We start from the raw sequence: 27,281 nt of genomic DNA on the forward strand, positions 1-27,281 counted from the left end.
GTAACATTTGAAATCTCACTTTCAATGTTAGCCTTCAATTCATCAGTGTATGAGGAGCGTTTTTAAAAACTACACTTTTTAAATACCCCCAAAGGAAAATGTCTGCTGGTGTAAGATCTGGGGATCTTGGAGGCCACAACCTTTTTGATATCAAGCGATGTGGTCAAAAAATCCCCATAACATATCCAGCATTTCATTAGCAGTATGACAAGTTGAGTTATATCCTGCTGGAACCAGCATTCTTGTTTATGTAAATCTAACATGGCAATAGAATGTTCAATTAAGTTTAAGATTTGTCAAAAAATAAAGGCGCTATTATACAATACTGGGAGTTCACACACGATATACCAATTTTACATGTGTGTAATGGTCATTCATGAAACGCATGAGAATTTTTAGCGTTGCATATTCGGCAGTTTTGGAAGTTAATGTTGCCATCCACGTGAAACCATGCCTCATCGCTGAAATAAACACAATCCAACATTTTTAATACCGTTGCATCAACAAGAGAAAGAAACCAATGGCAATACTGTAAATGTATTCCACGGTCTACTTCTTTCAGTTCTTGAACGACACTGATGTGATAAGCATGCAATTGTAATTCTATAATAGCCCTAGAAGCTGTAGATAGGGAAAGGCCAGTCTTTGAAGATAATTTTCTGAGCTATTTTCTGGGTGAGCATGTCAAAACGTTCTTTCACATCCTCTAGAACTTCTACTGTTAACAGTGATGATTGACTGTGCTTTTCCGATCATGTACACTTCCAGTATCATAAAATTTATTAATCAAATGCGATATTGTTGACTTATTAGGAATTGAAGAATTGGGAAATTTTATCCGAAACTCGACTTTCACTCATATATAAGATTTATATACGCCATAAGTCTAAATAATAAACACATGTTTGTCCTTGATAAACAACATAGTTAACACAATAGAGATGAATTTATACTGGTATAGCACTAGTGCGTAACGATATTTCAGCTGTTGCATGCTGCTAACCTTCAATACAGTGTTGCCAAGTGACATGAAGGGAGAAATAAAATTTACCTATGCATGACTTAAATGCACAAATGACTTAAATGCATGACTTAAATACCTATGCACACACTTAAATAACACACCCCTGTTATTTAAGTGTGTGTGTGTATATGTGTGTGTGTGTATGTATGTGTGTGTGTGTGTGTGTGTGTGTGTGTGTGTGTGTGTGTGTGTGTGTGTGTGTGCGCGCACATGTATGAAGAGGGTGTGTGTTGATTTTTTTTATTAGCTGAGGCTTGTTGCAAGGCAAAGGGAGCTTTTGATTTTTTTTAGTTTGTATAGTTTTTATGCATTAAGTAGGTCTTTTACTTATATATTACACACTAGATTCTTTTTATCATGATAAAGATAATGATAAAGAATGTTTGTTAAGTTTATTAATTATCATTAACGGTGGACAATGGTGGGCTGTTTTGTCATCTATTTATACTAATAGAAGTATTTTTGTAATTATAATCTGTTCCAATAAGCTTTAGTCCATAATTTCAGTTACCTTATTCTCTTCTCTTATCATTATTATTTTATGATTGTTTCCTTATTTCTGTTTTATTAATTATCATGAAGAGAGAATCAATGGTTTATTAATTTATTCTGATCACAACTTGGCAGACAGCTAGTGACAGTCATGATTATAAAATTTTGTTTCTTTCTTTTGTTACTTTTATTTCATGTATTCTTTTTGAATTAGCCACCTTAAGACCACAATAAAATACTTTAATAATTTTTTCCTTTTAACTTCCTTTCTTCCAAACACGTTTTCATTTTTCTCCATGTTTTCACTTTCTCACTTCACTCCATTTGTCAGTCATATTTCTTTCTCAGTTTTTCCTGGAAACCCTTGTTTTCTAACATGATATTTCTAAATGCAATGATATTTCATGTATTATTATTTAAGGAAATAAATTTTGTTATTATATTAAAAAATTCTAGATCACCTATAATAAGAAACCAGATAGCTGTAACAATACTATAAAGCAGTTGTGCGACAGTGGGGTGAAACTATCTCTCTTATTACTATCTCAGTACCTTGATATTATAGTTGAATACTTTGATTATTACTGGTTTTTTTCTATATTACCTTGGCTAATTTGTAAATCATTAACCAAAAATTTAATAAGAGAAGTTAAGTTAACAATCAGCTGTCGACGGAAAACCAACTTATATAGGATTCTATTAAACTAGATTATTAGATTCTGTTAAACTGCATTGATTTTAAATAAACTAATATCCCTGAAATTACTACTAATATATCTGTCAATGTTTGAGTAATGTGAATCTATACATTCATCATGACAACTGCTTCCTTTACATAATACCTTTGTCTTTCTATATTACATCACAAAACCAGTCTATTTTTTGCTATCTTTTATAACTTTTAGCAGTAGCATGGTGATGATCTGTGAAACCATTCACAATAACTTAAACTAACTAAATAACATCTGGTACTCAGCATACTTTTCTTTTTTTTTGTATAAAAAGTATTAATATATTTCTGTTGTTTTTATTACTTTTTGTATATCATTAGATATATTTAATTTAAATACTATTAGTTCCAAAAATTAAATATAAAAAATATTACTTAATAAACAAATATAATATAAAAAAAGAATTGTGATAAATGGTTATCGAAATACTCAAATACAGCAAAATGACCAGAAAGTACTGACAGTAAAAATTTAATTAAAATCAAAAGCCAGAGAGCCATTTTGATTGTTATATGGAAATTAAGGCAACACTGAATAACTAAATGTACTTATTTACAAACATAAGTCAAAACTAAAAACTTAATTTAAATAATATAAAAATTACAAAAGTAATAAACAATACTTATGACAGATTATAAAAAGAATATTTGTAGCTGTTTTAAAATGTAATCAACTCTCAATGAAAAATTATGTAGTACTACTTCACAATATCCCAGTCAAAAGCACAAAGCCGGTTTAAAAATGGTATAATCCATTCAAAACCTGATACTGATTGGCCTGTTTGTCAGAGAGATATTTGTGAACACATTTGAAAAATTACCAGGATCAAAAACGCTCATTTTGACTGCCCAAAAGCTAAGACAAGACAATCTAAATTTGAGGTTTGAGTGGTCTGGACAGTTTTTAAGCTGGTTTTCTGATTCAAGTGGGATGGTCTGGAACAATATAGCACAGGTTTTAGTAAATACTCAAACATTTTATAAACATGGGTTAAAACTAACCATTTAGTAGGGTTACGTAAATACTTTTTATTTATTAATTAATCACTAATATTATTATTTTATCATTTTAATTTGTGTCTAATATCTGATTAACATATTTCCAAGTTTTTGTATGTTTTATTTAAAATAATAATTGAATTTCTAAGACTTTTATTTTCAGCTAACTTACATCAATTTTTTGAGAATTTAATTCTCTAAACAATCTATTATAAAATTTTATCTGTTTACTGGCAATTTACACAACCTAAAAAAAAACAATGTTTTTTGAATCCAATTTTTTGGATTTTACAACAATTTTTTTTTGAAACTGTAGAAAATACAGTTCTGGAACCCATTTTTATTTAAGGTTTGCTGAATAATTTGTGTCCCAAAAATTTCAGTTTAGCCTCAATTTACCATTGGAGCAGAAATTAGGATGATATTTCTCACTAGCCAAAATTCTAACACAAATTATTTTTGGACCTATGTTTGCATAAACATTTTTCTAGATTTTCACTAGTGGTACATTTCCTGAAATATATATATAATATATTTCCTGTATATAAATGTACAAATGTTCAGAATTATTTGAAGTTCCTTCCTGATTTATATAAAATGAAATTTAAAGTAAAATAAACATTTCATTAATTATTCTATATTACTGAAAATCAGTTTTAGTTACAAAATTATAATGAATATTCCTTTAATACTAGTCAATCTTCTTTAATAAATTATTGACTAATAATTATGACTTTTTGTAATGGTAATTTCAAAAACATTTAACAATGACATTATATCTTTCATAACAAAGAAAACTGTACTTGGTTGCAAATTATCAGATAACTTTTGAGAAAAATTTTAAAAATTTACCAACTTTCAGTAACAATTTCACATGACAAGTGTCATAGTCAGTACTCCAACAACCTCTAATAATGTACATGTTATTTATATTACATGCTGGAATGGGTAAGACATAAATTTTAATTTTCAAAAAAAATTATAATAAGGACATTGATACATAAACTATTTTTAGTAATAAATAATGATACTAATAACAATTATACAAAATTAAATAATATATAATTATTCATATTCATTTGCTTTTCTTTTAAATAAAATATAAGGGTAAATCAATTATTATCCGCAATTTAGTTATATTTTTGTTTATTTGGTAGTAGTGTTACGTAGATAACGCATGTGTGGTTTAATTGTTGTTATGCCTGTGCAGCATCAACACCACAGACACACTAAAATCAATAGAAGAAAATTCAACATAATGCAATTATGAGACTACCACAAAACCTTCAAAAAACAACTCCAAAATGAGGTTGATGCTGCTAGGTTAGTTCCATTATCACTGCCCTGCTGTTAACCGTGGCTGCTCCGCTTTCTGTATGCATCAAACAACAGCAACACTCAGTGATCTGTTTTTTATGGTTGGAAGGTGCACCAGGGGCCGAAATTCATCGAAGACTTTCGGTACAGTATGGGAACAGTGTGTTCCGCAACGGAGTATCTACGAATGGATTGAAAAATTCAAAAATGGTTGTACAAGTGTTATGCATGACGAAGGAGCCGGACGACTGTTTACTGCCACAAATGAGGAAAACATTGAGCATGCACATGACATGGTTTTCTTAGACAGACGAGTAACTATCGATGAAGTGGCACATCAGCTGCAAATTAGTCACGGTTCTGCCTACGAAATCATCCACAACAGACTTGGGTTTCATAAAGTCTGTGCAAGAAGGGTCCCAAAACAACTCACACAGTTGTATAAACAAATGCGCTTGGACATCTGCCAAAAACATTTGGATGTCTATGGTAACGAACAGGACATCTTCTTAGATAGAATCATCACTGATGACAAAACATGGATCCATCATTACGAGCCAGAGAGTAAATGGCAGAGTATGGAATGGAAACACCCAAATTCGCCTTGCAAAAAAACATTCAAGACCCAACCGTCCGCAGGAAAACTGATGCTTATGGTTTTTTGGGACTCACAAGGCCCAGTACTGGAACATTATGATGAAAGGGGCACGACAATAAACAGTGCGCGTTACAATGAGATGCTTACTGCCAAGCTGAAGCCTGCAATTCAAAGCAAACGCTAAGGACTGCTGTCGAAAGATGTTGTTTTGTTGCATGACAATGCCTGCCCACATACTGCTGAAACGCTCCAGAAACTCAACTTTGAAGTACTGGCCCATCCTCTGTATAGTCCTGATCTTGCCCCTTCTGACTACCACTTGTTTGATCCACTCAAAGAGGCATTAAGGGGCCGTCAATTTACCTTGGACGAAACAGTGAAAGAAGCGGTGCATTCCTGGCTCGCAACTCAACCAAAAACCTTCTTTTATGAGAGCATCAGGAAGCTTGTGCAACGATGGGCCAAGTGCATTGAAATGCAAGGGGACTATGTTGAAAAATGATGTACATGTAAGTTTTCTATTTGTATTGCAATAAAATGTATAACTACATTGAGGATAATAATTGACTTACCCTCGTATTAATTTCAGCTCTGATACAGAAACCAACCATTATTTCTTTTGTTCTGTAATCTTGATATATACCAGAATTTTCAGAGGTTTATTTATAATTTCCCATGTTTAGTTGAGGTTGTTTTGTATAATGAATGTTACAGAAAATAGCAAATTAATTTGTAGGTTTATAACAACTGTCTCAGTTTTTTTTTATGTGGTGTTGCATGTAAAGGATCTTTGGTACATGAAGCACCAGTCAAAGTTGTTTTCCCTCATAATAATGACTGACAGCTGATTGTGAAACTGGCTGTTCATAACACAACCAATCGCTGTGCTGTACAAAATGAAAGTGTCACTTGTAGGACTGAATATCACCAGCATTTTGGTGAGGTTGGCATACTGTTATGCAACAGTATATTCTGCTCAGCAAAAAGTGTAACCAGAAACTACTATATTTCTTATTTTTTTTAATAAGCCCAGCAAAGGAAGTTTGTTCATCTAGAAAAATAGCTAGCATTTCTGTAAGTGACTTGTAACTGTTGTCAGATTACAAAATCATGCTTACGACACTTAAACACATTTATTCAAAATATAACACCTATATCTTACAATCACTTCTATTTGAAGTAACAATACACGATATTTGATAATAATGAAGCAAACCACATACCTTAATTTAAGGTACCTCGACAACCTTGAGCACCACACAAACAAGAAATCTTTTCTTCTTCTATAGGGAATTTATAATCATACGTTATCTCTTCATTTATTCCAATCGGTTGTTTTGAATATATTACAATCTTCTTTTGACTCTCAATTGTAATAATTTTGGCATAACAGTTTGGCTGTAAATAACAAAACATAAAACTGTATTCACTAAATACACAAACTGTATTCACTAATATACAAAAAATATTTCACACTCAGTACTCATTAATAAAGCTCTACAATGAATTCCAATTATCAATGGAAAAGATATACAGAGTAGTTATTATTGCCATTAATGTTTTACAGCAACTTTGCAACTTGCAACTCAGCATCTTTTCGGTTTATTTATCAAACCGAAAAGATGATATAAGTAGAATTTTTTCCATAATTAAACAATAATAAATATAAAAATAAAAGAGAAACAAGACAGATTATAAAAAATAAGTCAACAGCCTTAAAACAAGTTAGATTTGTTTCTTAATTTTCAAACTTCCATTAACAGTTAATCCCTTCCTGGTCATTTTCCTATAATTTTTTTTATTTTGTTAATTTAAAACATTCTCTAGGCAATTAATTATAATGCATTTTAAAGCAATATAAAGACTTTTATTTCATGATAAGACAAAAGAAAAATTGGCTCATAACATTTGTGTATCAGAGGTACTAGTAATTTTTTCACTGCAAGTAAAATAAATAGTCAATATTAGTAAAAAAAAAAAAAAAAAAAAAAAAAAAAATAGTGCACAAAAATAATATGGAACATTAAAAAATTTTAAAAATAAATACATCTCTTCATAATTAACAACAAAAATTACGCCCACTTTATATAACCTTTTAATGAACATTGTTCTTTGTTTCATAAGTTTTTGTGGCAATGATGCAAAAAACGTTCTTTAGACCTCAATTTTATTGACACTCCAAACTAATACATCATTTCTACACTAACAGCAATTAAAAAAGAGACTACGTATGCATAGTTTTTCATAATGTAGTATTCCTTTCATAATACTTCAACAGAAAACAAAACAACACAAAACTCAAGGAAATTATAATACATAAGATATGCTTTTTTGATGCTATATACATGAACGTAATGTTACATCATTGATTAAGAAGGCAATCAATGAAGAAGGGAATTTTATATTCCCTATAAATCATTAATTCAAATATTTCAAGTAAATGGAGCTCATACTAATAAAAGCAGATTTTATATCAAATTTCAACAATAAAAATAAATGAAACCTTTTACCAGTATTATTTTCATTTAAAATATTTAAATTTATTTTATTTACAAACAAAGGTAGTTTATTAATTTAATATTTTATTTTTGTAACTTTCTAAAAGTCAAATAAATTTATCATTCATTAAGTTCAACTACTGATAACATTAAATTTAAAACTCAAACCTAACAGAATTCAAAAGCACTATTGTTTTAAGAAAGTTGGTTTAAATAAATGTGACTTAGAAACTGAAATATTGGAAATAAATAAATAATAGTCGCAAACGAACACAAAGACTAAATCTTCAACTAGGCAATTTTATGTTTTTTATTATTATATGATGACCATTACACTAGCAAAACAAATTAATTATAAAATTATGAAAGACAGCTTTAATATGAATCATTACACCGACAGTATTAATCTGAATCTATTATCGCCTTTCAGTATAGAACAAGAAAAATAATTATACTGTAAAACATAATTAAAAATTGTTTAAAAAGGACCTACCATAAATAAAAGCTAAATTAATACAAAAATTTCAAAAAAAAATAAAAAAAATAATAAAAACGGAAAGACATTCTACAGATAAAATAAAGCAGTTTTAAATGATAATGCATTTTATTGGCTGATGAATTCCTGCACACATAAAACAAGTCAACTGGTATATTTTATTTTATATTACATAATTAAATTTGGTAACAGCAGTAATAATAATTTTTTATTTTTTTTAAATTTAATAATAATAATAATAGTAGCAGCAGCAGCAGCACCACTATATTAATTTTGATAATAATACTTGTTGGTTTAATGGCTTTTTGTTTTATTTACTTTTTAATGTCTCATTTAAGATTTTAATAAAACAAACATAAATCAAATATATTTAAATATAAAAAAACTTACATTACAGCTGTGGTTTATAAATCTAGCTAAATTTCCGCATTTAGTCGCATCTATTATAGTATCTGTATCAATACGGAAAAGATACGAACTACCGATACCCGTTGCTTCATAATGTCTTTCTCGCAGGTCAGCAACAACAGGACGAATCATTTGACCGACATATTCAATCACCATTTCATCAGCAGCAATCGGTTCCATTGCAAACAAGCCCCAATCATGGATTGCAGATTTAGCAAATTTCAGATGTTTCTTACGGAACTGAAAAAAAACATTTTGAATCAAATTATTGTTTCTGAATAATGCAAAGTATTAAAATTATTTTAAAACATAAAATGCTGACAAATGCTCTATTTTTTATTTGTCTACTAAAAGTTGCTGATTCCTAAAATTACATAAGAAAATGTTGATAATGTCAAATTATGATAAAAATTACATTTCCTAAGGATCACTATATGGTCGCCAACCTGGATTCAACGAAGTAGATTACAATATAACTTATATTATAAATTGATTAAATAAATATAATTAAACTTACTTTGAGGCCATTAAACTTGAGAAGATCACTATCTGTACATGTACTAAATGCAGTTAACAATCGCCGCTGATTACTTCGAGCTTCTCTTGATATTGTTTGCATTTTACCCCCAGATACCTTCTTTGGACATTTTTCAATTTCCTGAGATTGATTAGCAGTTTGAGTCAGCGTCTGCCCAAAGTGATGCTAAAAAGAAAACAAAAACTAATTAAAATTCAAATTAAAAAAAAATGAATTATTTTTCATTACACAACATTATTTGCAAATCTGAGAATAATTATGTGACATATAATTTTACATTGCATTTTTAACTATTAAGTCATTTCTAATTATTATTACTAGCAAATGGTAATTAGGAATTTTATTTATTTATTTTTTGTGAGAAAAGTTACACTAGTAAACTTCAGTAATAAATACTATATTTTATTTTTATAAAAGTGTATATATAATCTCTATGGGCTGAACTTAAAAAAACAGGATGTAAATTAAACTTTAATTCAAATAGATTTTAAAAGTATTTAATTTGTTTATTATTACAAAAAAAGATGCTTTGAACAATCATGAATCATGATGACACACAAAGGGAGGCCAAAAATAACAGGAATTGTATTAGCGTTTCTGCTGCTGAAATAGTCTTGGCAGAACTCTTGCGGAAGGATAGGATGTTGTGAGAGGTACTATGGACGCACAGTGAATTTTAAACATTATGGCTGAAAAACATGAGCAATGCACAGCCATCAAATTTTATCTTTTATGTAGAAAGATATGAAATGATTCAGAAAGCCTACAAAGAATCTGCAATGAGCAAAACATGTGTTCACAAGTGGTTTTCTTCAAGTGAGGAGAGATGTTGATTTAAGATCATCAGCAATCTGGGCATTCTACAAACATTTGAAACAACAAAAATGCTTAAAAAATTCATGACGCCATCAACAAAGATCATCAATGAACCAACAATCTTACCAGGAAGAACTCAAAAGAACATATGTTTCTGTATGGAAAAAATGACTGGAATTGTGGTAAACAGGTGGCTAGTTTTTCCAATATAACAACCCCCCCCCCCCCGCACGGAATCACTGAGCAGAAATTTTTCTGCTCAGTGAAAGAAACCAAATGACCTCCTTGCCCCACCATCCATATTCATTCAATCTCATTCTTTGCAACTTCTTTTTATTTCCTTGGATGAAATGGACCTTAAGGGATAGCAATTTGGGACAGTAGAAGATATGAAACAAAAAACAGCTAATGACTTGAAAGGCCTAACAAGTGAACAGTTCAAAAATTATTTTGAGCAATGGATAAAATGTTTAAGTGTATTGGATGTACTGGAGAGTACTTTGAAAATGATTGAATTTTCAAAATTTAAAAACAAATACACGATTTAAAAAAAAATAATTACCATTATTTGGGTACACCTAACATTTGATTGATGATTTAATGTGTAACTGTAAGTTTAAGTACTCTGAAAGTAGATTTTCTGAATTATCATCTTCAATGGAAGACTTTGAAATCACACAAATAAGCAGTTGTACACTAAAACTCAAAGAACTTAAAAAGTACTTTGCTATAATCTCTATGGGAGGGTTTAGTTTAGTAAACTGGTAATTGATTCTCTATTGGTTGTTTGAATCACATAGTTTGTTAGAACTTCGTCGGTAAGAGGCGACAAAATCAACAAACTACGTTTACAGTTCTAAGCATGACCTAACCTAACAGTGAAATTAAAATGGGAAAAAACAATAAGCATGAAAAATTATATTTCAGTTCAATTAGATTAGTAATAAAGAATACTTTCAAAATTACCTCAAAATTTTTTAGACAAGGTTTTTTTTTCATTTGATGAACCACGGGACTCAAATATGTCATTTTATTAATTTTTTTTAATGTTCCTTTACGAATCACACCGCTAGATAACAGTATTTGATAATACTAGGTAGTGTACAAAAACTTGATAATGCACTTGAAATAATAAAATTTAAAAGAAAATATACTACAGCTTGTTTTTATAGTAAATTGTGTTATGTAAATGAAAGTACTGAAGATGAAACAACTTTTTTAATTCCCATCACTTCTTTAAAAAAAATAAAATATTAGTTTACAAGAGATTATACTAGTTTTATTAACAAAAGAATAAATAAAACAGAAATAAATTAGATAGGTAAAATCGAATTTATTCGATAAAAATCAAGGGTTACACTTACAAAGTAATAAGTGCATTATGGATTACATCATAGATTTTTGATTCGTAAAGGTCATTATACTAGTTTTATTAAAAAAGGAAAAAATATGGTATGAAGTGAATGATATGACTATCAACAAAAAAAAAATTGGCAGTGAAATTCAATTTATTTGTTCTAAGGCACTAAATTTTAATAAATAAATCCATAAGATAATCAGTAATTCATAAAAAAAAAAAAATAAATAAATAAAAGAATAATCTAACAAAACAAAATAATATCCAAAAAAATTACAATGAAATTGTAAACCATATGGTAAAAGCCTCACAGATAGCATTTCTTCCGCGCAAAAAACAAAAATTTCTATAATGTAAATACAACTGTTTTTAATAAAACAATACTGTTATCAAAAAAGTTAAGACACTACACTTCTATTATCCAAATCTGTTATTAATTTAGAATTTTATTTAAAATAAATACATGTTAAATATATGTAATAGACAATAGATATACAACAACAGATAATAAACAATGTTTAATTGTTCCATATAATAAGAAAAAAAAGGAAAAGTTTGTTACAAAACTCTTACCGGCCCGATCTTATTTATATGTAATAATACATATCACATTTACAGAAATAATACAATTCTTATGATTATTTGTTGTTTAATAAATGAAATCGGCCTGATTTCATTTAATAAACAACAAATAAGACTTTTGTAACAAAATAAGCTTTAAGTAAGGATGATTTATTTTCAGATTTTAGAAAATAGAATTTAACTATAAATATTTGTTTTTATTCACAACAATTTAAATTATAACTATCACATTATTATTACATTCATAGTGTGACTAGTGAAGTTTCTACTAAGAAACATTAAAACGTAAAAAAAAATCTTAAATTCTACTTTCTAAAATCTGAAAATAAATCATCCTTACTTAAAGCTTATTTTGTTTTATAACAAACAAAAATAATCAAATATAATTATCACAAACTTCAAACATTTTTTTTTTAGAGAAAACTTAAAATTTAATTTAGTTAAGTGAATGTGGCAACAATGTGTGGCCAATGGTAGCTTAGTGGAAGACTTACAACTGCAGTGGTAATACAAAATTGCCAGCAGTACCATAGGTAAAAGTTAACGTTGGCTAAAGATAAATTATCAGACTAAATTAAAATTTCTAAAATATATATATAATACATATATATATATATAAAACAGGGCATAATGTTTAGGATCAGAGTTTGTAATTTTTCTCCAAAATAAGAACTTTAAGAGAACCTGGATTGAGCTTCCACGAGGTGCACCTGGATATATATGGAACAAATAGGAGAAATTTGTCTGGTGAACTGAATTTAAACAAATTTCACAGCTTCATTTATCATCAAATCACACCTCACTAGATCACATCTAGAGTTTTAACTCAGGACCTAGTCCCACCACAGGTGACCCCTTGACAGTCAACCATGAAAGGTCTTTTAAGGAATATTCCACCAGCTGAACCAAGCAACACCAGAGTTCAGAGAAGGCAGCATTCAGATATGGTGGCCTGCTGCTTAGAAGATAAGATATGATTGAACAAGAACAAGATATGAACAAGAAAAATACAAAATCCAAAATCAAACCAAAGTAAATAATTTACATTTCCAAACACAATCATGCAGACTGGAAAAACTAAAAATAATAACTGGCCTAATGGACCAACATAAAATTCTCATCATGGGGCTGCAGGAAATAAGAAATAATGACCAGAACGCCACGGAATCTCAAGGATATAGACTCTACAAAGGTATATCTGGGAAAAGAGTGATGAAAAATTCCCACAGTTTGGAACGGGCTTTTTAGTCACCCTCAAAATAATAAACTGCATACAAGAATTCAAGTCACATACCCAAGAATCTCAACACTCACCCTAAAAGCATCTAATAAAATCTACACTATAATAAATACCCATGCACCCACTAATAAAAATAACTTTCCAAAAGACTGTAAAGGAACAGAAAAGTTTCGGAGTTTACTCGACTTGACTACAAATAACATCCTTAAAAACCATGTTAAACAATTAATCGGAGACTTTAATGCTCAACTAGGCAGAGAAAGAAAACACTGCGACATCATTGGAAAATGAGCCACCCAAAACAAAAGCAAACAAAAATGGACAGAGACTCGTTGATCTCTGTAGAAATCACAACCTAATCTCGAAATCTACATATTTCAAGAGGAAACCTCAAAAGCTCAAAACCTAGAAACACCTCAACTGCAATAAAGGAGAATGGCAACTAGACTATGTCTTCATGGATAAACACCACCACAAGGAGATCTACAATGTAAAAGTCCTCCGAGGAGTAGACACTGGCTCAAATCACTATGTAGTCAATATTAAAATTAAATTTACTCCCCAAAGAAAGCAACAAAACTAAGCCCCTAAAACTAAAAGGAAAATGGACCTTACCCAACTAATCAAGAATGAAAAGCCAAAAAACCAAAAAGCAACCAAAATAAATAACAATCACAGATAAACTCAAAGATCTAGTCAACAACCTTAAACAAGTCACAGAAGAATTAACCCCAATAGAATTCTGTAAAAAACAACTATAGTAAAACAGCGAATATGACAAAACACTGGAGAAAAGACATCAAGCATGGCTATTTCACCAATCATTAAAAATCAGAAACATCCTTCAAAATCTAGTAAAGCAAAGAAAAAACCACCCAAACCTTAAGGAGAATAAATTGTTAACAACATAAAGACACACTGAAGTCAATAGAAGAAGAATTAAAACAAAAAAACATTCAAGAGACTATTACAACCTTAAAAAATCAGCTCCAAAAATAAGAACCCCCAACCCTACTACTAAAGAATGAAAATGGTAATCAGCTCCAAAAATATGAACCCCCAACCCTATTAATAAAGAATGAAAATGGTAAACTAGCCCATAACAAAAAAAAACAACATGGAAATCCAAGCTAAATATTTCAACTCCTAAACTGCGAAGAACCAACAGAATTCCTAAACTTCAACATCAACACCCCCAATAACAACACCAGCAGAAAACATCAACCCTGCCACAATAAGAGGAGTTTACCAAGCACTGGGTGAGATGAAGAATTACAAAGCAGCAGGAGAAGAGCAGACTTTTGCAGAGATCTGAAAACATGCAGGAAGATCAGAAAAAATTACCCTTTATCAACAGCTTGTCAACATCTCGATCAAAGAAGAACTACGAGAACACTGGATGAACCCATGGATTGCACCTATGAGGAACAAGGAACATTGATCCGATTTCTCTGATCAGAGGGTGTGAAAGGGGCTGAAATTCATCATAGACTTTTATCACAACACAGGACAGTACCTTATTATATAAGTGTTTTTTTTTTTTGTATATTGAGAAGTTTAAAAGTAGCCGGACAAGTGTGATGCGCAAAGAGGGAGGAGGACACCGATCAACCTTCACCCCAGACAACAAGATTAAGCAAGTTTGACAGGTGGTTCTGGCATCAAATTATCCATAAACAAGCTCAGCTTCCATAAAGTCTGTGTGCAAAGACAGTATTGTTGCATAACAATGTGGATTGCTATCTTTGTGTAAATAAATTGTAACGAGAAGTGTAGATAATTTTTGACTTGCCCTTGTATATAAATATATATATATATATATTTGTGTGTGTGTGTCTGTGTGCGGGGGGGGGTTGTGTATGTATGTGGGAGGGTGGGTGTGTTGCATGCACATGCACGTATATACATATGAACACAATAACAACAATGTAAATATATGAATGTTTATCAACAATACAGACCTTATGTTTAGCTTTTTGTTTAACATCAAGTTTATAATAGCCTTCAGTTCTTGCACTTCCTGTGACATGTACGTGCCAATCATCCCGTTTCCTCTTTTTAGCAGTTGTAGATGAATACAAATCTGTCAGTAATACTGAGCTAAGAAAAATACTTTCTTGAAAAGCATAGTTAATTCTTAAAAAAGCTTAACTAATAAATGCTAAATAAATACATTTATTCCAAAAACACATAACATGAAAAATGCTGACACAGCTGGTTAATCAAACACATTTTAATGTTTTCCACTTTCATAAAAATTATAAAAATGTAGTAACTGTTAATAAAAACAAGTAGTGTTGTGTTCATAATGTAAACCTACATAAACAGCACATCCTGCCGTGCTATACCTAAAATATTTTTTTCTTTCAAAACATGAAATTAACAAATTGATTTACCATTAAGTTGGTGACCAACAGCATTTCTTGATAGTTTATGCATGAACCAATAAGAAATAATATGAAGGGTTGAAAAATCAAAGATTTTTTTTATGCTACTCTAACACAACAAAGTACTTTCTTAAGGCATATAAATCTTGTAAGTCAAGCATATGATATAATATAATGGTTAAAACAATGTGTGTTAAAAACATCTGATAAACAAAAATTTCAACTTTCAAATTAATGCAACATAATAAAACTAATAAGAAAATTAATAAAAATATTAATTTTTACCGTGTATTACTTTATCATACCACAAAAAATGCAGGATCAGAAAATGAGAGAATTAATTCGGTATAAGTTTACCAATCCAGCTTCCAAATTACTAACTAAAATAATCTATAGAAAAATAAAATAAGCAGATGTACTAAGTACAATAAAAGCATGGGAAAATGAGAAATCATTTTATCCTTCAGATTAATTTTAGAAAGCAAACTGAAAAAAAAACAAAATCTTCTGTAAATGTGGAACGTGTACATTTTTAAACGATCTGTGATAATACATAATGGAATAGTAAGTTTAAGATTTTAAGTAAAATAAAGAAAAGAAAGTATTTATATTAAAAAAAATCAGGTATAAGAGTAGAAATAAGGAAAAGCAAGCCAATGAATAGAAAAGGAGCAAAACAATGATAAATTTAATCCCATTACTTTTAAATTTTTACATGGAAGAAAGACTACAAAACTAAAAGAAAAGTTTTTACGGCAGATTAGTAATTCTGAGAAAAATAATATTAATGTTAAGATTTAATAATAATACTGCTGCTTTGGCTAAAATCAGATGAATTAGAAGTAATGAATGGTGTGGCTTTGTCGCTGGAGAGGAAATTAATTTGAAAGAATATAGGAATAAAACAAAAGTAATGAAATACAAAATAAAAAGGATGAGGATTTGAATACAATATACCAGGAATCACAGAATTTCATTAGATAGTAAAGTTACTATATCAAAAGCACTCAAAAAGGCAGAAAAGCTTTTATAAAAAAGAATAAATATGCCAGTATCAAATTTGATTAAGAGATTAGAAAGAAATTTTTAAAATATCTGTATAATACATTTCAAAAGCAAAACATCAACAAGGAACCAGAGAAACAAGTTAGAGAGACTACTGTAAATAACTTTGTGTTACAAGAGGATAAGTTAAATAGGTTGAAAGTAAAATGAAGATTTTTCAAGAGAAACTGGAGAAAAAAGAAGTTTGTGTAGAAATTTATCAAAGGACAAAGGTGGTGGGCTATATACTAAAGCTGTTAATAGTAAGATAAAACATGAAACATTTTAGAATTAGATAACACATGAAACAAGCAATAAAAATCATAAATGACTCACAAATAACATGGACATTGTTCTTCTGGAGGACATTTTGGAGCTAATTATACAGCTTCTTCTTTGGAGAAGTTACCAGTGGCTATGTTAATACCAATCATCTCAAAATATTTAATTTAATAAAACAAAATAGAAACTGAAAAAAAAACACAACATCCCAGAAAGATACAATATAACTGTAGTGACTGTATTAAATACTAGACAGGACAGGGTGAAACACATATATACGACAATATATGTGTATGTATATATATATATATATATGCATTTATATTTAATAGATCAACCCTAAGTACAGAATAATTGAAATAGCATGACTTACCTTATTTCATTACATAAACAGAAGCGCTTTCGCAAACTTGATTCGCATCATGGTATGAATTGCAAGTTTATGATGTTTTTTGTATATGCAGCTGATGTGAATCAAGTTCACGAAAGCGCTTCTGTTTGTGTAATGAAATAAGTTAAAGTCATCCTATTTCAACTATTCTGTTCTTAGGATTGATCTAGTAAATATAAATTAATTTGTATTGGTACAGAGGAGTATGGTTATTAAAATTGTTTTTAAAAAAACAATAGCAGAGCATCAACCGGATGGTTCCCTGGCTAGAACAAATGAGAAGGTAATTCGACGTAGAAGCAGCTTCGCTCCATGGTGTCATTACTGCCCGAAACGCCATTTGCACAGGAACTACCCAATAAGGAAGTCGCAACAGGGAAACAAGTAAGGGTCCTGGCTGTGGAGCAAACCAGGACCCTCAATCAACTAGGCTCAGATCAGATATCCCTAGAATCACCGTGGAAGTAGCAGGACAACTCACAAAAGTGGCCATAGATTCTGGGGCCAACTTCAGCTTCAGAAGAGCTGAGCTGTTACTGTGGCAAGCCAATCAATTCCAATACAGACATCAAGATAGATCTAGCATTGAATTCTACTTCCTGCCGTATCACGGAAGTGGTGCAAATAGAGCTTTTCTGTGGAGGCATGACAATTCCTACAATGCTTCTGCTAGTTCCAGGGCTTCGGAAAGAAATCATTTTGGGACACGACTGGCTGAAGGAGTAACAAGGCGTGTTAGACTACAGTCGTGGCTGCCTCCATCTGGGTAGGGAAACCCACAAAACCGTTTTTTAGCACAATCAACCTGAACCTGCGGCATTGAAAATAGACTGGTCGGCAGTGAAAAGTACAGCACCTCCTGAGGTAAAGACAAGATTGGAGACGGTGTTGAAGCGGCACTAGGAAGTATTTTCCAGCACTCCTTTGCAACCAACTCGGTCAGCAATACATCCGACTTCAGGAAGGAAGCTGGCTGTTTCGGTTGCCGATGTACCGATACAGCAAAGAAAATAAATGAACTATAAGAGAACAAGTGGAAAAGATGCTGAGGCAAGAGGTGATAGAGCCACTGACATCGCCTTACAACTCAGTAGTCATTGTTAAGAAGAAGGACTCTTCACCATGTCTTTGTGTAGACTTCTGGCGCCTGAACAACATCAAGGAAGATGCAGACTCACCACTGCCACTGATCTATGAGACTATTAAAGACTTGGGAAGCATCCGCGTCTTCTCAACAATCGACCTTAAAAGTGGCTATTGGCAGATACTCCTGGAGAAATCAGCCAAACGTTTTACAGCCTTTTCAGTTCCAGATGGCAACTGATACCAGTTCCAAGTCATGCCATTCAGCTTGAAAAATTCATCTAACACATTCCAGCATCTAATGCAGGACATTCTCACTGACCTCCTCCACCAATGCTGCCTGGTCTACTTGAACGACATTATTGCTTACAGCAATAGCTGAGAACACTTACGCCACCTAGACTTGGTTCTGGAATGACTACAACTTCACCACCTAATGTGCTCTTTCTCGGCCAATTTGGCCAAGACGAGGTGTCATTTTTTGGCCATGAAATCACACCCATGGGCAATATTCTGCAGCAGCAACACCTATGTGCCATCATCGAACACAAGACTCCTGGGTCAAGAAAGGAGCTGCAGAGGTTCCTCGACACCTGTAACTGGCTATGAGAATATCCCAAGATTCTGAGAGCTTTCCCCCCTGCTGACTGACCTGCTGTGGGGGAAACACTGGAAATGGACAGACACAGCACAACAAGCCTTCAAAGCTGTTCGGCAGGCCTTCAGCAGACCGTTGGTTATCTCAGCCGGATCTGGAGCTTCCTACAGTCTTGCAAACAGACACCAGCCAGCGAGAACTGGGAGCCGTGCTTTACCAGCAAGCTGAAAACGGGGAGCAAAGAGTCATCTCATACACCAGCACAAAGCTTTCAGAGGCAGAGAAGAAATATCACGCCAATGAGCTCGAATGTCTGTCCTGGTGTGGGCAATCAAACATTATTGACTATACCTCGAAGACCGAACTTTCATTCTCTGAACATGACAAAAGGTTCTGACACGGTTAAGGTAGGCCACCGGACAGAAAACAAAATATCCTTGCTGGGCCTTATTGGTGCAAAGTTTCAAGTTTACATTAGAGCACTGTCCTGGCCAGGAGAATGAACTACCAGATCTGTTGTCAAGAGAACTGGGGGAAGAAGAAAATACTAGTGCAGGATGAAGATAGACTACACCCAACTGAATGCGGCCAAGAAGAGAGAGCGATTACACCCCGACTGTGAGAAGTCATTGCCACTTTCCTATTCCAACAAGTGCGGGAAGCACAAGAAGCCAAACCAGAGTGCCAACGATTACTCCAGGATCCAAATTTGGCCCCAGACACCCACCTCAGAGTGAACGAAGACAGCATCATACGTACAGCAGGACACAGCACTAGGGCAGGATCCCGAGCAGTGGGAGTGTACATCCCACCCGACAATCGCTCAGCCATCATACAACACTACCACCACACTCCAGAAGCCAGTCATCCCAGAGCAGAACAGACCTGGTGGGCAATCCACCAAGACTACAATTGGCAGGGCCTTATGAAGGACGTTCAGTGTACATACGGGAGTGCCACACATGTGCCTGCTACAAACAAGGGCCAAACACTCCATCAGACAATTAGCCACCCCGGAGGCCTACAACTTGTTGGAGGCATGAGGCAGTTGACTTAATGGGTCCATACCCAGAAACGAAACAAGGCAACAGGTTCCTAGTGATGGCGACTGACCTGTTTTCCCACTGGGTAGAGGCTAGGCTCGTTCTTCGAGCTGACATGGACACCATCTTTACCTGTTTGGAGGAGGAAGTGTTTTGCCCCTGGGGCTATCCTGTGGCCGTCCTGACAGACAACAGGACTGCGCTCACAAGCTGGAAGTAGAAGAAGTTATGCCGCCAACAACACATTGTACACTGGACTACACCTGTATACCATCCACGGGCAAAACCCATGGAGTGTCATAATGAGGAGGTGAAGAAAACACTGAGAATAGCCCTTAAGCAGGATGTCCAACACCTAACATGTAATAAGTGTGTCACGAGTGCTGTTCGCATTAAGAAATCGGGGTAACGCCATGACCGGCACGTCACCTAGCGAAATGCTCATTGGGAGACAGTTAAAGAGACCTGGGAACTGACAGCACCCAAAAGCAGAGGAACTGCCTCAACCCACTGAGGAAAGAGAGAAGAAGGCAGCAGCACACCAGGAGGTCTACTGTCAAAAAACGTTCACCGGCAACAGAGAGGAGCAAACAACATTCAAGGAGGATGACCAAGTGATTGTTAGACAGCATGCCGGCCCTGCTCACGATGGTCAATATGCAGGATTCAAGGCTCCATGGGAAGGCCTGTACATTGTCCTTCAATGAACAGGGCAAGTTTATGAAATTGACAAGAAAGAAATTGACCCGGCTAAAGGTACACATCTCCAGGATGAAACCTGCACACTATGGCCTGACAACTCAACTACAGCAAGATCCATCTGTATGCACCCGTCTTTGGTGGGTGGGAGTTACCATATATATATATATATATATATGCCTAATATTGGCGGGCGAACACAGTAGCAATGATGTGAGCTGGCACACAGTATACGTATGCGCTAATACAAGCATCACTCTTACAATGCAGTTCTCCCAGCATAGCAGCGCTGTAGTCCCACCATGCTGTTGAAGCCATTTGTCAACAATATATATATATAAATATAAAAATTATATTAACCAAAACATTTAAATAATTTATACATAAATCTGAAAATCAAAATCTTAAAATTCAAAATATCCAAATTTAGCAATAACATTATCAGCTTCAATAATAAACCTGAAAAGAAGAAACTCATTAAAATTAAATAACACAGATCATGAATATTATTCAACTATATACTAAAGAGGTTAATAAAACACCTTTTTAAAATGGATGTAATTAGCAACAATGTTATAAGTAACTCCACTAAATGAGTTGCATGATTAGCTCTGAAAGAACAATTTCTATACAATATGAAAGTGAATGGTTTATAATTTTAAATACAGGTGAATATAAATTATTCAACGCATTTTAGGGGTTAATAAAAAATTAAAAAAGCAATATGGCACATGTTGATTGTTTTTCAAACACCAGTAGATACTAGAGTTACTGATGATCTTAAATCAACATGCTGGTACAATGTAATGGTAGGAGGGATCATCAGTTGAGCAATGGCTGCCGTGCAGGAGAAAGCAATATGCATACAAAAGTTTCATGAAAGCAGATCCATTATTATTTTTCATAGATGTTTTCCTTTAGAATAAGGCCATGATAGTTTTGCTATGTTACAATTTTTTTCTATAAGGCCATGTTACAATTTTGCTATGGACATTCTTGACAAGGTGAACTAAGATAATTCATTTTTAGAAAAAGTAATCTTCTCTGACAAGGCTACTTTCCACGTTTCTGGTCACTTTAACTATTACAATCATCAGATTTGGGGAAGCAAGAATCCCCATACCATTTGACAAACAACATGATAGACTGAAAATTAATGTTTGGTGTGTGTTGACTGTTTAGGAAGTTATCAGACCATTCTTCTTTGCCAAGCCAATGGTTACTAGCACCACTAATTATATAGATGTGTAACCGAAGCAGTATCACAAATTGAAGCAGTATCACAAATGTTTACTTCCAACAAGATGGTGTACCATCACACTGTGGTCTTCATGTTAGGAACTACCTACATGAACAATTTCGTCAATGTTGAATTGGCCAAGATGGCCAAATATCCTGGCAACCTCAATACCAGTCGTTATGCGACTTGATTTCTTTCTCTGGGGTTTGTCAAAGACAAGATGTCCGCAACAAAGGTTGTCAACATCAGTGAACAAAAAAGAAGAATTGAAGGTGTAATTAATGGAATAACTCGATATTCTTCAAAATGTGTAGCTGAAACTGAATACTGTCTAGACATTTATGCACCATAAAAGATGCTCATGTGGAACTTGTTTGAAGTTTAATAAGTGCTGTAAAAAAAATTGTTTGAAATGCCTTGTTCATCAATAAAACATGCATGACAATACATTGCTTTGTTATTTTTTATCAACACCTAAAATGCACTGAATATTCTATGATCACCTGTATATTAAACCACAAGGTTTTTAAATCTGGTTCCAGGAGATCTAATGGATAAAAACAGAGGAGCAGATTAAAATACAAAACACAAATAATTAAAAATGTAGGGTTTAAGAGGTAGGTTTAGACAAGGAGACTGTCACAGAAATGAAACAAAGCAGCCAAACAATCAGACAAATGAGGAAAAAAAAATTCAAGCAACACTGAGTGCCATAATAATTTATTAAGGATATCAGGATGATCAACCCAATGAGTATCATTTAACCAGTATCCCTGCACATCATCTGACAACAATCCTTCATAACTTGTCTTTAAATATTCAATATCTTCTGCATCAATGCCTTTTGTAAGGAACTCGTACAGAATTGACATCTCAGCTAATATATCTCTTTTCTGGAATGTTGCAGGCCTGTAAAAATAATCAAATCAGATTTTATTAAAAATGAATTCATATTATATTGACATTAAACTACAACTGAAACAATTTGTCATCTACCTTGTACTTATTTAAAAAAAAAACAATAGAGATAGGATCAGTAAATTTAAAGTAAGGTATATCCCTGTTTATCTGAATCCTTTTCACCCCAATTATGAACATCAATTTTGCTTCAATTTCCATTTGGATTTGTAGTGGTACACCCACCACTACAATAGTTGCTTATCATGGCATCACCAAAAATCAATTATTTTTTCCATGATCAATAAAAAAAAAATACTTTATGAGTGACCTTGAACCTTCCCAGGGCACTTGTGACACAGTAAAATGAAATAAGTTAATAAAAAGAAAAATATAAAGACAAAAGGAATTGTACAATGTTTCAAATCATGTCTTAAGGCATTCTAACGTTTGAAAATGAAGTCAAATTACTTTTCATCTCTTTTATTTGAACTGTATAGCAAATAAAAGTCAAGCGATTACCAGCATGAAATATTTTACGCTGAGACCTACTTATAACTGTCTGGCGTAACTTTCATTAAGACAATTATCAGGATTACATTCAATTATCTGTAATTGAGCTTATAATGTTCCGCTTAGAATTTAAAAATACAGAATAATTAGTATTGCTAAAGAGAAAAGACCATCCTGTATTACAATGATTACAGCAATCAACCTTTCCTTAAATATAAATTGTCTCAATCTAATAATGGATGTCTTAGGCACAAGTAACAGTAAATTTTAATATTGTAAGCAAGGGTAAAATAGGACTTATTCTCTTACTGTTGCTTTTAGGAGTGTAATTTATCAAATCATTGTCTCATGACAACAGACTACAATTATTAAGTTAGTTATCTACGTGATATGCAACAGCAATACAAACACCAATTGTCTAGAGATAGAGTTTTAGGTTTAAAAGAAAATATAAATGGTAGTCAAGGAAATTTGGAAATGTTGATGTTTATTAAAGATCTGGGAAGAAGTGGAAAATGAATAAAGAAAATGAGAATGGAACAGCTAGCTGAGATCAGGAAGAGCAGAATATTTGAATAGAGGCTTTCCCAGTGGTTAAATAGTCCCTAAGTAGGAAAAAGATATTTTTTTCTTGCTGCTACAATATAACTTTGTATCATTAAAATATTTTAAAATGTAACAACAGTTCAAAAAGTAAAGAACATCAGCACACAGCATACAGGCCTTCAGCTGCAGAAGATAATCTTCCATTAAAAATCCAGTCAGTTAGTTTTCTTTTGTGTTAATCTGATTTTTTGAAGTAACAAAACTTCCATCACATGTGAACTTAAAGTAAAATCAAAATTAAAATATTAAATTGTAAGGACATGAATCACTACTGATGAATTGCACAGCTCAATTCTTCAGATTTCACAGTCTCCCCCAAACAAAAATGTTATCTTAGGCATAAAAAAAAATTGCTGCCAGATGGGTTCCTCAATGGCTATATGGGGACAAGAAAAAACAAATGGGAAATGTCTGCAATTCTTGATCGATATAAAATATAGTATAATTCAGAAACTCCTTCAAAATTGAAGAAAGTTAGGTAAACTCCCAGCATATGAAAAATGTTGCAAGTGTTTTTAGAATGGTCTTTTACTCTTCAATTTCCTAACAACTAAAACAACAATAAATTAGCAAGCCTACTATGAAACAATTAACCAGCTCTGAAACATAATACAAAATGAATGAAGCAATCTATAGATCAAACAGCATAATTCATTACATAGAAATACTTTCTGCAATAATGCTGATTCAGCTGAAAATTGGCCTGGCAGGAAGGTACCAAGTAACCAACAAAACCCTTGATCTTGCCTCCAGTAATTTTCATTTTTTCCTAATAAACTAAACAAATTTTTAGGCTGCAATCATTTTGGAAATTATAATGAATCAAAGAAGTTGTCACTGATCAGTTGAAACAAGTAGAAGCAGATTTCTAAAATGATTTAATAGAAAAACTAGTGATACAATATGATAAGTGTTTATATTTAAGCAGTGACTGTGTAGAAAGATACGGAATGTTCTGTTATAAACAACAAATATTAATTGTTTTATTTTTACTCAGCGAAACTCTACTTTGTGAATGATTTTTGACTATTCATTGCATATTAAAAAAATATAATTACATTGAATTATAAAATTAGTTTACAACAATAAACAATAATCATGAGATAAGAAACAAAATATGGAGAAAAAACCACAATTATATACCTGATTGCAGACAGTTCTTTTTTGGGAAGTGGATGTTCTTTTTCAGCAATTCGTTTCTGTTTTCCACTAAAACTAGTATAGCCATGATCGTGAAATGCAGCTTCCATATTGCATTTATTTTTGTAATTTTGGCTCATATACATATCATCAGTTGACATTTTAAATGCGTCAGCATCACTAATTTTATAAGCGCTATTATTTATCTGCTCCAAATGATTTTTGTTTGAAGTAGGCAAACAGTATGAATGTTCCATTGCTATTTGAGGAGCTGGAGAACTTTGTCCATCATCATCATGGATAATTCCTTCTTCAAGTCTATCAATTTGTAATTCCATTTCATGGACATGTAAATTATCAAATGCTCCATTTACTTGCTGCTTTTTACTTAAAGCTGGCACTAAACAAAATGAAAAACTAAATTATTTCTTATAAACTTAAATTAAAATAATCTAAATTAAATTATCATTAAGGGATAAACACCAAACATTCACAAAAAATTAAAAAAGTAAAACATATCTTAACAATATGTAGAAGAGGATATTAAAGATAAGATGATATATGGTTGATTAGTTTTTGACTTTCCACTTATTTTAAATTTGTAGGATTATTAAAAAAAAAAACACGGTTGTTTTCTGAAAGTAAAGAGTCATTATTTACAATGCTGAAAAATTTGTATTTAGTTTATTTTCATAAATATTAAATAGATATTTCTTGACATTTGGCAAATAATTCAGTTTCATAAAAGTATTACTACAAATGATAAAATAAAAATATATAATTTAGATATAACTGAGAAATGTACAGTTCTAAAAATTAATTGTGTAGTTGTTAAATGTTAACAGTACATGGATTTTCATGATTATTACAAATATTAATTTGCTGTTTACCTGAACAGTTTTATCATTTTTTTTTTCTTATGAGCATTAAACACATTTCTGATATGCATAATGAAGAAATTTTTAATTTACAAGGCCATCAAATTTAACCACAATATTAAATTTTATTTATCTTATTAAAGAATATGTATATCTTAGAATGCATACGATTTCTAATAAAAAAAAAATTACATATAGTCACACTATACAATAGTTTAAACTTGATTAAATTTTATGAATTTAGATGCCTGCAGAGGTTTTTTTTTTAACTTTATACAGATTAATCTCTGAAGAAATTAATTTATATATATATATATAGCTATAACTATTAGCAAAAACATAAAAATCACTGAGACAAACTATTATTTAAAAAAAAAATTAATCAATTGTTGATGCAGATTCAATAAAAACAGACATGTTACATTCTTCTTTTCTATTAACTTACTAGAATCAGTGTAACACCTACCAGGCAATTAATTAAAATTAAATTAATTAATTAAAATTATATAACTTCATTTTTACATAACAAATGATGAAAATTTCAGATAATTTTTAAAAAAATATATAAAAAGACTTAAGAAAAGTTTATTGGGTTTTCAAAGTAAAAAAGTATTAATAATATAATACATGAACAAAAAAGGCTGTAGAACACTTAAGATAAGAATAAATAGTGAAACAGGAATAAATTCAATAAATAATACTGAATTTAATGTATTTATAATAATTACCAAAGGAGCTAGACAATCTACAAAGAAATCACAGCGTAAAAGGTATCAGACAATTGCAGAAATGAAATACCTTGGAAAAAAGAAATTGTGGAAATATGTGAAACATTTAAATATAAAATTTATTTTAAGACTAACCCCTTCAGTAGATGTTAATTGAATGAAAAAAACTAACATAGTATAGGCATATACTGCACATGAGCAAGGGAATTATGAAAAAAATTCTGGAAGCTATGCTGAACACAAGCAAACTGGCTATACATAAAATGGGAAGGAAATATAGCAAAAATTTGAAAGAAACTATGAGGGAATGACACATCAAATGGTAAATTGGTCAGAAAGCAACATTTCAGGACATAGGGAAAGATAAAGAATTTGTAAAAAAAAATGTTTAAGGTTACAAAAAGGAATCATTATAACAGAGCAAATAATTTATTTTTTAATAAGGAAGATTTCCAATGAATTATGTTTGATTAAAATAATAACCTAATATTTGAAAAAAAATCCACTAAGTCCATCAAATGGTTTTTACTAATTCAAACCTATTTTCAAGAAGTGTGATTGAATTCTTTGGAAACAGTCAATTACATCTTTAATGCTTGTTTTTTTATGATCCTAGAAAAGTTAGCAAACAAGTCATGAATTATACATACCAAAATT

The 27,281-nt window shown here is 31.8% G+C and overlaps 1 protein-coding gene across 1 annotated transcript in view; it reads right to left on the minus strand.

Moving 5' to 3' along the window:
• Set1 (SET domain containing 1) overlaps window positions 1-27,281 on the minus strand; it is an 82,071-nt gene that overhangs the window by 9,454 nt on the left and 45,336 nt on the right. Inside the window, exons 11-16 of the mRNA XM_075363442.1 lie at window positions 25,022-25,418; window positions 22,596-22,771; window positions 15,057-15,184; window positions 9,080-9,265; window positions 8,545-8,802; window positions 6,384-6,558 (exon numbers count right to left, since the gene is read on the minus strand). Of these exons, the coding sequence (XP_075219557.1) occupies window positions 6,385-6,558; window positions 8,545-8,802; window positions 9,080-9,265; window positions 15,057-15,184; window positions 22,596-22,771; window positions 25,022-25,418 (1,319 nt within the window). The 3' untranslated portion in view covers window position 6,384. The remainder of the gene's footprint in view (window positions 1-6,383; window positions 6,559-8,544; window positions 8,803-9,079; window positions 9,266-15,056; window positions 15,185-22,595; window positions 22,772-25,021; window positions 25,419-27,281) is intronic.

Source organism: Lycorma delicatula, chromosome 4 (genome assembly GCF_047948215.1).
Source record: "Lycorma delicatula isolate Av1 chromosome 4, ASM4794821v1, whole genome shotgun sequence".
NCBI classification, from domain to species: domain Eukaryota; kingdom Metazoa; phylum Arthropoda; class Insecta; order Hemiptera; family Fulgoridae; genus Lycorma; species Lycorma delicatula.